This window comes from Podarcis raffonei, chromosome 2, assembly GCF_027172205.1.
Source record: "Podarcis raffonei isolate rPodRaf1 chromosome 2, rPodRaf1.pri, whole genome shotgun sequence".
NCBI lineage: Eukaryota > Metazoa > Chordata > Lepidosauria > Squamata > Lacertidae > Podarcis > Podarcis raffonei.
In genome coordinates, this window is record NC_070603.1 from 22,643,820 (window position 1) to 22,658,335 (window position 14,516).

Below are 14,516 nucleotides of genomic sequence, written 5' to 3' on the forward strand. Positions count from 1 at the left end.
AGGGAGTCTTCTCTTGTCATGAGGTGGCCAAAGTATTGGAGCCTCAGCTTCACGATCTGTACAAATACTGTAATAGGTTGATCTGGTGAAGTATAATAACAATCTTGTAAAGTATACAGTTTCGGGGGGCCCTTTATTTTTCCTTCTACACGGGTTGTTTTTCTTTTTCATTTCTCTCTTTTATTTACGTCTCACATATAATTATGTACTTATATAGTGCACATATAATTATGTACTTTTTAAACTTCCAATAAAGATGTTTTTATGTTATTTTTATTTATTTTTTAAAAAAAGAACCTGGGACGCCAGCCAGGGACGCTGAGAATCACAAACGGGGGTTGGAGATGGAAGAATACTGTTTCTCCCCGCCGGCGCCCGCTTGCCCGGCCCGGCCTTGGGCTTCATTTTGGGCAGGAGGACGGCCTCTTCCTCCGCTTGCAAAGCCGCGAGGGCGGAGCCAAGGGGGCGCAGCACCTGCGCAACAGAAAACTCCACGCGGCTCACGGGAGCATTTTCCAGGCGGGCAACGTCGGCCAGCTGGAGCTCTTGTCTGCGGGGCGCAACTCAGGTCGCCGCGGGGGATTCCGTGTCCGAGGCGGCAGCTCTTTTTTGGGCCGCGGGCCCTTTAAATCTCTCCTGCTTCGGTGGGCGAGGACTTTCGTTTTCTGTCGTCGCTGCCCCCCCCCGCATCGATCCCACCTCCTCCTCTTAAAGGAGAACAACGCTCGGCCGCCGCTGCGTCACGGAGACGGACCTTTCCCGGGAGGACCGGCCTGACTTGAAGGTGGGAGGGAAAGGAATCCACATGGGCAAGGATGCCCTGGGGGGTGAAGTGGGGCGAACGAAGGGGGAAGGGAAGAGCCTGGCTTTGAGTGGCATCTGTGGTTTTTTTGAGGGGGGGGCGTTGTGCTGAAGCGTCCCCTGCCTCTTATGGGGGCTGCTGTTTTTTACGACGATGTGCGTGGGAAAGTAGATCCAACTCCCAAGAGGTCCCTTCGCCTTCACCCCTATAAAATATTTGAAGGGGACACCCCCCAAGTTATGGGGAACTCCCATTCAAATGTGCCATGTCATGTGATCTATTATGCAGGGAGGGGCTTACCTGACTTTTAAACACTCCCTCGCCCCCCCAAAAAATTATATTCAGGTTAGCACTGCGCAATGCAGTTCAGCCGGGATGCTAACCTGAATATAATTGGGGTGGACGAGGGGGTGTTAATTATGCCCAAATTATACGTGCATTATCGTCTTTATTCATAGGGTTGCCAGTTTAAACAATAATATTCCATTTTTAAAAAAGGATCTGGAAGGTAGCCCGTTATGGTTCCTTAGAGTCAGATGTCTGTCACTGATCTTTTTCTGTGGATGTGTCTTGCTGGCCCTGGGCCTTTTTTCTCCAGCCTCTCAGAAGCGTTTATCCTTCAGCATTTTGTACAGAGAGGCTGTTTCCTAAATCTGAGTGAGAACCTCTGGCGACTTCTGTGTGCTGTAGCAGCTTTTCGTGGAGCTTCCTAGGAGACCTTTGCATGTGGGGATTGTTCTTAAAAGCCTGTGGTGTTATCATATCCATCTATCTACTTCTCTGTGGGACGCGGGTGGCACTGTGGGTTAAACCACAGAGCCTAGGACTTGCCGATCAGAAAGTTGGCGGTTCGAATCCCCGCGACGGGGTGAGCTCCCGTTGCTCGGTCCCTGCTCCTGCCAACCTAGCAGTTCAAAAGCACATCAAAGTGCAAGTAGATAAATAGGTGCCACTCCAGCGGGAAGGTAAATGGCGTTTCCGTGCGCTGCTCTGGTTTTCCAGAAGCGGCTTAGTCATGCTGGCCACGTGACCCAGAAACTGTACGCCTGTTCCCTCGGCCAATAAAGCAAAATGAGCGCCGCAACCCCAGAGTCGGTCATGACTGGACCTAACGGTCAGGGGTCCCTTTACCTTTATCTACTTCTGTATTGCACAGCTTGGATATGGTGCAGTGCCGGATTTACGTATAAGCTAAACAAGCTACAGCTTAGCGCCCCACTCTCTTGGGGGCCCCCAAAAAATTTAAAGGAAAAAAACCCTGGATGTACATTTCCAAAATATAAGTTAAAAATAAATAAAATAAAACCTACATACAGCAACAGTGTTTTGTGTTGTGTAGGTTCCTATTTGTTATGTGCAAATGGCTTTAGATACCTATTAGGTCCATAAATTGCCATATAGCATATGTTCAACACAAAAAACAGCGACAATTTGTTGTTGACAAAGGACAGCTGGACATATAAAGGGCCCCATTACCTTCAGTAGCTTAGGGCCTCATCAAACATAAATCCGGCTCTGGGTGCACATATAAAAAGTAGTAGTCTGATCACTTTTCACCTAGTTTTTTAAATTCATTTTCTAGGAAAGGTTATCTCTTGAGAATATTTATTGCAGGGGAAGGTGTTGGTCCCCCTATCAGCTTGCTGACTTCCCTTTTAATAGACTGCTTTTTACAGCAGCCTGACATGCAGCAAGTGGCGATAAAACGATGGGAAAACATTAACCTGTGTTAACTTACGTATTTCAGGCTGTTAGGACACAGCCAGAACCAATGCAAGAGTAAAATAAAATAAAGTATGTAAGGGAAATGGAATGCTAACCAGGTCTCGCCAGGACAAGCGGGCAAATTAAGAATGAGCCTCAAACTACATTCTCTCATTTCCTTGTTAATAATTAGATTTTGTTTTCATCCAGCCGAGTAAGTAAATAATAACTGATCATACCATGTATTCTGTATGCATTTTATTAAAACTTTAAATTAAGGTCGGCATTTTTAGCTGGTCTCCAAGAAGCCATTTTGCTACCTTAGGGGTGTTTTCCTGCCTCTCTTGGCTGATGTGGAATTAAATGGCTACAACACAACCTGTACATTTTAGAACCACAAATATAAGGAGCGAAACAGGTCTCCAATATTGCAAGTAGGAAGCCTATTGATGATTAGCATGAAGGAAACTAGGAACATGTAGAGCAAAGTTGAAATAATGCAGGACACTGTAATTATATACATATTTTCATAGAAGTAAATTCCCTTGGGCTTGATGGCACTCACTTCTGAGTAAACATGGGTTGGGCTGCACATACCTTTTAATTAATAAGAATCTATTAAGAGAGAGGGACGCGGGTGGCGCTGTGGCTTAAACCACAGAGCCTAGGACTTGCCGATCAGAAGGTCGGCTGTTTGAATCCCCACGACGGGGTGAGCTCCCGTTGCTTGGTCCCTGCTCCTTTCAACCTAGCAGTTAGGAAGCACACCAGTGCAAGTAGATAGATAGGTACCGCTCCGGTGGGAAGGTAAACGGCGTTTCCGTGCGCTGCTCTAGTTTGCCAGAAGCAGCTTAGTCCTGCTGGCCACACGACCCGGAAGCTGTACGCCGCCTCCCTCGGCCAATTAAGCGAGATGAGCGCCGCAACCCCAGAGTCGGTCACGACTGGGCCTAATGGTCAGGAGTCCCTTTACCTTTATTAAGAGAGAGGTAAATACAGTTCAGTGGAAGTGAAGTAAAGACTCTGGTTGCTTCAATAATGTTTAAAATGTTGAAAGCGAGCTTACACTTTCTTATCTCAGTTAATAATGCAACCACTGCATTCTGCACTAGCTCTGCATCTTCAAAGGCGGCGCAATACCTTGCAATAGTCTAACTTGGAGTATCAGAGCATAGATAACTGAAGCCCGACTGTCCCTGTGACAACTGAATTTCCAGCTGATGGGCAGCTCTATGACTTGTGTTGTCTGGTGCAAATCCTGTCTGACTTTTCCTGTTGTATGTAGGTATTGGGAAGATGCTGCTGTCCAAACCCAGCAGGAATGGCTTCTGCATCCTTCACAGAACACACTGGTAAGGGGCATGGACTATTTACATCAACTCTGTGTTTCTTGGGAAAGGACATTTTGATCTTTAACTTGCTATCCAAGGCGGACATCTTCCCTTCTGTTCTGACCTCTCAAAATCCTGACATGGACTCAAAATCTGCTGCCTGTGGGGTTTTTGGCAAATGAGTCAGGCCGAAAAATTGCAAAAGTAAATAAAAAACAATACTGTTTTTATTGCAACAATCGTCATCTTGGCAAATAAAGAGGGCAAGTGCCTAAGTGCACAGGGCTCTTCTGTAGGGTAAGGAAGGCTTAGAGACAATATAGTAGGAAAAGCTCTAGTGTGGAAAGTTGTTGAGTTTCTTAGGAAATAAAATTTCATGGCTGACATTCCTCCCTCAGATTGTTTCTTGGTCCCAAAGAAAAGCAGAGAGGTTGAAAGGGGAAACCAAGTTTCCAACACACACAGGGAGAAAAGGCTTCTGTAATTAAAAAATGCTGTATTTTTACTAATAAAAGTTCATTTCAAGCTAAGGCCTTTTTGCTATTCCTCCCTCTCTAGCTCTAGTCAATAATTTCCACTCACATTGGCAATTTAAACCCCCCATCCAGTCACATCCTACCAAGTCTCTTCCTTTCCAGCAGGCAGTATTGCCCCTATCGCCTAAAAGGAAGCAAAAAGACCTTGCAAAAAGACCTTACCTGAACTTTCCTAAAGAGCCTTTCCAGAGTATTTGTTTTGGCTCCTTACCCAGTTGTATATGGACTCTAATCTTATCTCCAAGTGCATCACTTCCCTTTCAATGTGACTTCTGCTTCTATGATCCTAGGCAAAGGATCTAGGTAGGGAGACTCCTTTTATTAGGTTTATAATTCCCTCTACCTTGCCTTGAGTGGAGACAGGAGTTAAAGATTAATCATCGGTTGACCTGAGTGGAAATAGGCTACCTATGCTCTTGGTGTCTAGAAATCCCAGCAAAAAAATGTAATTATCTCAATCTCACAGGGTGGTGTTTTTTTTTTAGGATTTGTTTTGAAAGTCTGTAAATTCAAAATGTGGGATGATATTCAGCTAAATAGTTGTGCTGGCGCATGGATTAGCTGTAGCACAATGGGATTTCTACCTTCTCCCCACTCTGCCCCCCTCCTGCCATCACAAAACCTGCTACAAAGGGTTAGGGGGAACCCCCAGATCAGATTTAGGGGGTGCGCAGAGGAAGAAGAGGTGGAGAATGTTCCAAATTCTTCTTCTGGACAGAACGTTTTGCTTAGCGCTACGTTGAGGACAACCCTTGGGATTTATTTCTATTGAGAAAAATGTTTAGGCTGCTTAATTATAAAACTTCCGAGGTTGTACACACAGTATTATCAGTAAAACGCATATAGAATCAGAATATAGATTCTTGTGGAATATGGAATCAGAAAAACTGTTTGAAGCAAAAAACACATAGCTAAATGATATGTCTGGGTAGGCTTGCCGCAATGAAAAAACCAGCAGGCATCTAAAACGTGGTGGTGAGGGTACCTGCCTAATGAATTGGGGGGGGGAGTAAAGGAGGAGAATTTGGGAAGTATATGAATGTTGCAGTTTCTGTGAGGGTAGCAGCTGAGGACAATGATCAAGTAGCTTTGCGGGGTGCTGATAATCTGTCCCACAGGAATCGCCATCCTGTTCTGACTCTCTTAAGAGAAGCGGCAGGCCTGTTTTTATAAACAATTACCATAAGGCTCTAGAAAGCTTCCTTATTTTATATGTCATGTCCGGAATTTGCCAGATAACACTCTGCAGGTTGCAATTGCAGGCACACACTCTTCTTTAAAAAAAGAGAAAGGCACCTTTGCCAAGGAGTTAAGAATGGCAGCCTGGAAGCAGAACAAACTGCACCCATTTTCCTTTCTGCTTTGGCATACATTTCCTAGGTTACTGGCCCACAGTCTTTCTTTAGGGAAGTTTAGGAAAGTTTTTATTGTTTGATCTTTTATTGTGTTTTTAATATCCTGTTGGAAGCTGCCCAGAGTGGCTGGAGAGGCCCGGCCAGATGGGCGGGTCATAAGTAATTAATAATAATCATCATCATCATCTTTGTTAAGTTCCCTCCCTGTGTGTGAAGTGGGGAATATTGCATTTGTCAGGCAAGGGTACTCTTAAGGGAAGGTACAGATTCCTTTGATTATGTTGTTGGGATCCTGGAAGACAGACCCTGTGCTGCCATAGCAAATTATCTCTTTTCCTCCTCTGTCCTGCTCTGCAACTTATTTCTGCATTTTCTTCCCGTGTCCTTTTCCTGTATGTCTCTTAAGCCTGCAGGTAATGACACTGCAAAAAACTACAATAGAATAGTGTTTTTTAACACTTCCGAAGTATATGCTGTAGATATCTTCTCTTCTAAGGTTTTGGTCTGCTTTGGTTACAGGTTGAGAGAGATGCCTTGGAGGTCCCACCCTCCAGCCTGCATGGCTTGGACAACCTCCCGCAACCATGGCACTTGGAACGATGCTGGCAGCACAAGGCGCAGGGTCATGGTAGCAGCAGGGGCCGGGCTGGGCCTAGGCACCATCTTAGCTTATGGAGATCACCGTCGGCGGGTGAGTGGGGCCGCTTGGGGAAGTGGGATGTGTAGCGGGTGTTGGAAAATTCCATTCCACCTTTAGTTGCAGACATGGAATTGTTGCATGTCACATGTCTGTTTACATACCAGCACAGCTTGCTGGGAACTTCCGTTGCATGTATAGCTTTTGCTCTTTCCCTGTCTCTCAGAGAAAACAAAGAGAGAGACAACATGTTTCTTTGTCCTGATTTATGATTAATAAATCCGTAGTTGTAGTATGCTTCCACAAGCCTCACGCCTATTCTGTGTGTGCAGTTCGCTCTGCTGATATGGTGTGCCCTGGCTTTGAAGCCTGGGTCGCTGATATACGTTGGAACAGAGGCCGATGGGTCTTCGCAGCGGGACGGCTGGAAGGAGACGACCCAGCTGGGGCTAGCCAGCTGGCCTTGCGACCCTCTGCATGCCGACAGTAGGATGTGAAGAAAAGAAGAGCTAAACGTTGAGAGCTGGGCTGTTGTACAAAAAAAAGGACTTGGCACTGTGCCTGAACTTAAACTTGCGAGCAGCAAAGTGGGAGATGATAAATGTAAGACTGCCACCCCCACTTGCAGCTCCCAGAAAATGGTATTCCTGGGCTTATTGCCTCCAACAGTGGAGATATAATGTAGCCATTATAGCTTGTAGTCCATTGATCCTTCATTAATTTATCTCATCCTCTTTGAAAGTCATGGAAGTTAATGACCATCACTAGGACTTATGAAAACAAACTCCTGGATATAGCAATGTCTGAGCGTCTCACCAGACCCAGGAGGCGTTGTTAACAAATAGAGACACCTCCCGAGAAACATGGACCCCTTTCTTTAACAATGTTAATGACCAAAATCAAGACCTTCTTATACCAACTGCTCTATATTCTCAGTGGAGAGGCTACATTAAATAATAGCTTGAATGTGTAAGTGTATGTCTAGAGACAAAGGATAAAACACACCCCCTTAGATGTACTGGTGTTTTGTGGTGGTTGTGTTTGTGTTTGTTTAAAAACCAATTAAAAACTGCTTAAGAAAAGGAAACAAACTCCATAGTTCAACTGTGGTTTGACAGGTTTCTCGTGTCAATAAGTGGGGCTCTTTGATCACGGCAGAAGAGTGCTAAGGACTGCAAAGAGCCCCTCGTTTCTCCTTTCTTAACGGCTTTCCCGTCTTGCTTCCTTACAGGCAGCTGAGCTGGAGACCCCAGCGCCCGCAGCTGGACCCCCATTTCCGGTCTTTACCCGGAAGGAGGTGGCTCGCCACAACAGCGAAGCGAGTCGGGTGTGGGTGACCTACGGCAGCGACGTTTTTGACATCACAGACTTCGTAGAGGTGCATCCTGGAGGCAAAAGTAAGATCCTCCTGGCGGCAGGGGGCGCTCTGGAACCGTTCTGGGCCCTCTACGCCATGCACAAGCAGGAACACGTGCTGGAGATCCTCCGCGGGTACAAAGTGGGGGAGCTGAGCCCCGAGGAGCCTCCGCAGCCAAGCCCGGGAGACCCATACGCCGAGGATCCCCAGCGGCACCCCGCCCTGCGGATCAACACCTTGAAGCCCTTCAATGCAGAGACCCCCCCGGAGCTGATTGCTGAGAACTACCTGACTCCCAACGCGCTCTTCTTCAAGCGTAACCACTTCCCCGTGCCCGTGGTGGACCCGGCCACCTACCGGCTGCAAGTACAGAGTTCCGGCGGGCGGACGATGTCCCTATCCCTGCAGGACCTGAAGAGGAGGTTCCCCAAGCACGAGGTGACCGCTACCCTGCAGTGCGCCGGTAATCGCCGGGCCGAGATGAACGCCATCAAGAACACCAACCGGCTGGGCTGGGGCGTTGGGGCCATAAGTAACGCGCGCTGGGGTGGGGCCCTGCTTCGGGATGTCCTGGCAGAAGCCGGGTACAAACCCGGCGACAAGGGGCACGTCTGTTTTGAGGGACTGGACAAGGATCAGAGCGGCACCGTTTACGGGGCCTCCATCCCTTTCAAGAAGGCCATGAGTCCTGACGGGGACGTCCTCTTGGCTTATGAGATGAACGGGGAGGAGCTGCCCCGGGACAACGGCTTCCCCCTCCGAGTCATTGCGCCGGGGATAGTCGGCGCTCGTAACGTCAAGTGGCTGGCCCGGATCACGGTGGGCCCGGAGGAAAGCCAGAGCCACTGGCAGCAGAAGGACTACAAAGGATTCTCCCCTTCCGTGACATGGGACAACGTGGACTTCTCCAGCGCCCCTGCCATCCAAGATATGCCCGTGCAGTCGGCAATCACCGAGCCAGGCCCGGGTGCCTGCGTCTGCCCCGGGGAGCTCACGGTGAAGGGCTACGCTTGGAGCGGAGGGGGGCGAAGGGTGATCCGCGTTGATGTTTCGCTGGATGGTGGGAAGAGCTGGCACATGGCCAAGCTCACCGGGAAGGAGCAGCTGCCTGGTCGAGCCTGGGCGTGGCAGGTGTGGCAGCTGGACGCCTGCGTGCCCGAAGGCACCAAAGAGCTGGACATTGTCTGCAAGGCTGTGGATGCCAGCTACAACGACCAGCCCAACACAGTGGCGCCCATCTGGAACATTTTGGGAGTGCTCAACAGCGCATGGCATCGGGTCCACGTCATCGTGGGTGAGGAGTAAGAGGCTGAGTCGTGCGGTTGTTCCGCACCTTCTTTCTTCTGAGAGTACATTTGCCTACATCCTCTTGGAGAAGAGATTTAGCATTTGTCACTCTGTAGCTGCCGCCGAGCTACAGCTTCCATCATTCCTGACCATCGACTGTGCTGGCTGGGACTGAAAGGACTTGTAGCCCAAGGACAGCTGGAGGTTACCACCTTGGCGAGCCCCGTTCGAGATGGATGAAGGCCCTTTTACTAGCTCTTCTCTAATCTCTCTGTCTTTTAAGGAAGCCCTCTTCTGCCCTTTAGAATTCCTTGTGGGTTTGTTTCTCGAGAGGCGAATGCGCGCAGCCTTCACTGAGTTGCCTTCGTTATCTCCTGCGCTCTGCTCCTCCTCCTGCTCAGGATTGCTTTCTCGTTGTTCTTGCCACCGTTACAAGAGCTGTTCCCTCATTCCCCGCCCCTGCTCAGAAGACACGGTCGTGGGTGACCAGATGAAAAAGGAGGACAGAAATCTCGACTCTTTCGAAGAGGCGATTTCAGCAGCTGTTTACACGTTACAGGAGCCCTTTGCGTCCAGCAATCTAGCACAGTTTTCTATCTGTAAGGAAGGGTTCTGACAATCGCTTTTGTGAAACACTTAACTCTCCTGTCCTGGCAGGAATAAAAACACAGAGAGAATGGCTACTCTGCTTGCACATAAGAATGAGATTGGGAATAAAGGTAGTTTGCTCACATATGGGAATCCAGGTTTAGGAAAACAGCATACAAAGCAGGGGCATTGTGTGTGTGTGTGTGTGTGTGTGTGTGTGTGTGTGTGTACACCAAAACTAAATTTGAATGCTTTGGGTTTTCTACAACAGTAGTTGTAGGTCAGATTGCACCTGGTCATATGGGGAGCTTAGATTTTTGTGTGTGTGTCCAAGGAATTGGCTTTCTCCATGGGCATTTATCTCCTCCCATGAACACTTTGTGCCTTCTCTATATATGTGTGTGTGTGAGTGTATTTTTTTGGGGGGGGGGGAGGTGTTAGCCATGAAGCATTAAAATAACATCACAAACTTGCAGGAAAACAGTCATAGGTAAAACAGTGTAACATTCAATTTAATTTCAGGACTTTTTTTAAGACCCACTTTTCGGAAAAGAAAAAAAAAGCCCTGGGAAAACATTAAAGCTTTTTTTAACCTGCTGCCCAAAATAGTGTAATGTAGATGCCAGATAAGCCTCTCTGGTGAGACCCATTCCACAGGCAGGACACCGCCAAGAAGCACCAGTGCTTTTGAACTGTGTCTGGAAATGCACTGCGAGCCAGTGCTGTGCATTTCAGTGTGTACCACCACCCACCCCGTCCAAAATTAAGTGTGTCCCCCCCACCGCCATTGCTGATCCTTCCCATCAGATCAGGACATCGTAGCTGCACCTCTCTTCTTTTTGCAACCTGCGCCTGTTCAGGGCACTGCCAGCACCTGCCACGCAGAAAAGCAGGTGTACACAATAAGTGCCTGGAGAGATTTTTCCACTGTAGATTTGTGAGTTTACATGACACTCACTGTACTCTTGGTACCCCAACATTTTGTGCCAGTTCTTGCTCTGACGTTTCAGGGTGGGGATGGAAAACTTCGCTATGGATGGATTTGGGTGAGTCTCCGACCTGCCCTTCCCAAGTATCTGAAGTGGTAATTGGAGGCCGGATTTGGAGAGCTTTGGGAAAATTAATCACATGCCAGACTGGAAACTCTGCCTACCAGCTTGTAAGCATTTTTTCCCCTTTACAACACTTGCCAAGCTTCAAGAATCCAGTTTAGAGGGGTTAGGAAAAGCTTTCATCACACTATAAAAGACTTCTGTATCTATTCAGGGTTTTTGTCCTTGTTTTAATTTGCTGCTTCCCTCTGCTGGCCATGGTGGAAAATTTAGTCATCTCATTTGTTTTTAATACTTTGCCTAGAGTTTCCATGCTGACCTGTTTGAGGCTGTGTAAAAAAATGCTAAGGGGTTCCTTCACCTCCTCCCTTCCACTAGTGCTGTAGCATTGCGTATGGGGTGGGGCAGGCAAGAGTATGAAATGGGTTGAACCCTGTCCAGGTGCCTTCATCTCACTGTATGGCTCTAGGAGATTCTCTTCCATAGCTCCAGGTCCTGTTAACTCTTTAACAAAGCAAGACAATGGGGTGGTTGGTTTGGAACTACAACATGATTACAGCCAGAAAATCAGGATATGCATGTACACAAGGGATCTCCCATGTTGCTGGGTTCCAACTCCCATCATCCCTCACCATTGGCCAAGCTGGCTGGGGCTGATGGGAGTTGGAGTTCAGCCACATCTGGAGGACCACAGGTTCTCCATCCCTGGCACTGTGCGCAAAGCGCTTCCTGGGTAAGTCCCAGTCAGCCCAAGAGAGGAGGGTGACACCTGTTGGTTTGGAAGGCAATTTGCTATTCAAGACTGCAAGGAGCTGGTGAGTGCCTGTTCTGTCACCCCTGCTTGTGCTAAAGGTAAAGGGACCCCTGACCATTAGGTCCAGTCGTGACCGACTCTGGGGTTGCAGCGCTCATCTCGCTTTATTGGCCGAGGGAGCTGGCGTACAGCTTCCGAGTCATGTGGCCAGCATGACTAAGCCGCTTCTGGAAAACCAGAGCAGCGCACGGAAACGCCATTTACCTTCCCGCTGGAGTGGCACCTATTTATCTACTTGCACTTTGATGTGCTTTCGAACTGCTAGGTTGGCAGGAGCAGGGACCGAGCAATGGAAGCTCACCCTGCCCGCGGGGATTCGAACCGCCGACCTTCTGATCGGCAAGTCCTATGCTCTGTGGTTTAACCCACAGCGCCACCCGCATCCCTCCCGCTTGTGGTAACAAACTTCAAAGTGTGTGTGTGTGTGTGAAGAGCCTTATCAGGATCTGCCTCACAAGCCAAATTTGACAGGTGGGGCTGACCAAATGCCAAATCGCCTGACATCACAAACGACATTTTGGGGCTTTGAAGTCTGGAGTCGGCTTCAAAGTACCTCACTGGCAGCAAGGCACTGCTAAAGTGAAGATTTAGCACTTGGCTGCCTCTGAGGTTATTTGAAGTCCCAACATGGGGACTTCAAAGCGAAGCCAAACTGAGTAGGATTTAACTCCCCCCTCCGCAGGGTTTAAATCCTGCTCAGTTTGGCAGGATTCAATGCAAGCCCCTTCTTGATTCGGAAAGGGATTTGCATTTAAAACACTGCTAAGCAAAGGAAAGGGACGCAGGTGGCGCTGTGGGTTAAACCACAGAGCCTAGGACTTGCTGATCAGAAGGTTGCCGGCTCAAATCCCCGCGACGGGGTGAGCTCCCGTCGCTCGGTCCCTCCTCCTGCCAACTTAGCAGTTCGAAAGTACGTCAAAGTGCAAGTAGATAAATAGGTACCACTCCAGCGGGAAGGTAAACGGTGTTTCCGTGCGCTGCTCTGGTTTGCCAGAAGCGGCTTAGTCATGCTGGCCACATGACCCGGAAGCTGTACGCCGGCTCCCTTGGCCAATAAAGCGAGATGAGCGCCGCAACCCCAGAGTCGGTCACGACTGGACCTAATGGTCAGGGGTCCCTTTACCTTTAAGCAAAGGGAAAACCCTGGCACTTTTAGCAGGGGTTTCCCTCCTTAGTGCACACAGAAAACATTAGCGATAAGAGAACCAATGGGAACTCGTCACAGGCTGCCTATAGTCAAGTTGAAGTTTATATGTTACAACAATTGGCTTGCAACCTCTTCCTAGCCTTGCTGTTCTGCTTTATCCCAAATTTATCAGGTGAAGTTTTCCACCCAGTTATGAGCAAGACTTGAGAACTCTGAGGCATAAGATGGAAAGCAAGCCCGAGCAGTCTGTTTGAAAAATGGTCATCAACAGGCTGGTTTCCTAGAGCAGGTGTCCTGGAGCAGGTGTAAAGTGTGTTCTGAGCAGGTGGAGGAACCTCTCTGACTTTTGCGTGGCTGGAATGTAGCCCAGTGTTTCCTAGACTTGGCTCTCCAGCTGTTTGTGGACTACGGTTCCCATCATCCTTGACCTACTAGTTAGAGATGATGGGAGCTGTAGTCCAACAACTGCAGGAGACTCAAATTTGGGGAAACCCTGATGTAGCCTACTGTACAAAAGTAAGAGCTACATCCAATGATCCGCCCAGTTTTGCCTCTGGCCCACCCCACCACTGGCAAGCACCCCTCCCCTCAAAGGCTGTACACAAGGGAACATGCTCTTAAGCTGAAAAAGCTTCCCCTTTTGTATGGGGAAGGAATGAGTAGTTCTTAAAATCAGATACCTTTTAATATCTCCACACTGCACAGGGGAAACTATAATATTTTTTACTGTGTAATGGCTCCTTCTCTGTCCTCATTTGAAAGCTGATGAGTGTGATAAAATGTTGCATTTGTTCTGTTAATTTTGCATAGGGTAAGAATCTATATTTTCTAGTAGTCCTTAATAAACGCTCCGGATTTTATCTCTCTTCTTTTTGTTTCCACCTGTGTTATGTACATCTCTTCTTCCTTGCTTGTAAGGTTATATGCAGGTCCATCTCTTGCTCTGCTTTTGAATTTCATTCAGACATAAAAGCCCGGGATAAATTAACAATGCTGGCATTTGAGAATTCCACGCCCAATGGGAACCACCTGTAATCTGAAACACTCTTTAATTTGAGGTACACCCGCTTAATTTCAGGGGAACTTGCCTTCAGTCTGCAGTGTGTATTCTTATTAGTTTAATCTATACTCTGCTCTTGCGACAGGCCCCAGTTATGGAAACCACAGCCATAATTATATAATTATTCGGGGTGCTGTAGCACTAGATTTCCTGCATCAGCAGGGGATTGGACTAGATTATATCTTAACGACCCACCCACCTTTCTGATTCCATAAAAATCAGTATATGTACTTTGGTAACTGCTTGAGTGGGATTCATCTAAGATGAATGGGAGCTCCCTGTGCAAGGACTTGCAATGGAACCTTCTCCTCCCTCCCCCTGTGCCCCCTGAAATTGGCTTGGGGGTGTCATGAGGGGCGATTGTTCTATCTGGTATGCTGAAATGATTGCACAGAAGGAATGTTCAGCATAGTGCAATGTCACACTGACTCTATTAGGTGTATGTCAGTTGGCAGATTGCTTATAACTTAATTTGCATTTTCTCTCGACTATTAAATTTGTCAGCTGACCCCATTGGGGTCTCATTTGCAGGGATCCCCATAACTGGAAGCTTTCTATCTTATTCTTGTCCGGACAATCTGATGTTTGCTTCTCACAATGGCGAGTTAGATGCCACTAGGATGCAGTCAGGGCACGATGAGGACAATAGCCAGCTTCCTTATTTGCTCCCCCAGTAACTGGTATTCAGTAGCATACCAGTGGTAGAAGTCAGCTGGTTCTTCGACAAGGTTGTAGTGGGCCTGCCCAGGATCTAGTGGCATATCAAGGGTGAGAGGGTAGCCTTGAATGCAACACAGGGCTGGAATCCAGTGACTCCAACCTGATTTAGATTGTTGCTGACAACCT

At 47.9% G+C, this 14,516-nt stretch overlaps 1 protein-coding gene across 1 annotated transcript; it reads left to right on the plus strand.

Moving 5' to 3' along the window:
* The first annotated feature begins 386 nt into the window (after nt 1–386).
* On the plus strand, nt 387–10,862 carry SUOX (sulfite oxidase). The gene is made up of 4 exons (XM_053375277.1): nt 387–784; nt 3,792–3,858; nt 6,248–6,419; nt 7,597–10,862. Exons 2-4 carry the CDS (start codon nt 3,803–3,805, stop codon nt 9,025–9,027), a joined length of 1,659 nt encoding a protein of 552 aa, XP_053231252.1. The 5' UTR covers nt 387–784; nt 3,792–3,802; the 3' UTR covers nt 9,028–10,862.
* The last annotated feature ends 3,654 nt before the right edge of the window (nt 10,863–14,516 follow it).

Coding starts and splice junctions, on each gene's coding strand:
- SUOX (XM_053375277.1), top strand. CDS start 3,803: ATGCTGCTGTCCAAACCCAGCAGGAATGGCTTCTGCATCCTTCACAGA. Junction 3,859..6,247: donor ATCCTTCACAGAACACACTG/GTAAGGGGCATG, acceptor CTTTGGTTACAG/GTTGAGAGAGATGCCTTGGA. Junction 6,420..7,596: donor ATGGAGATCACCGTCGGCGG/GTGAGTGGGGCC, acceptor GCTTCCTTACAG/GCAGCTGAGCTGGAGACCCC.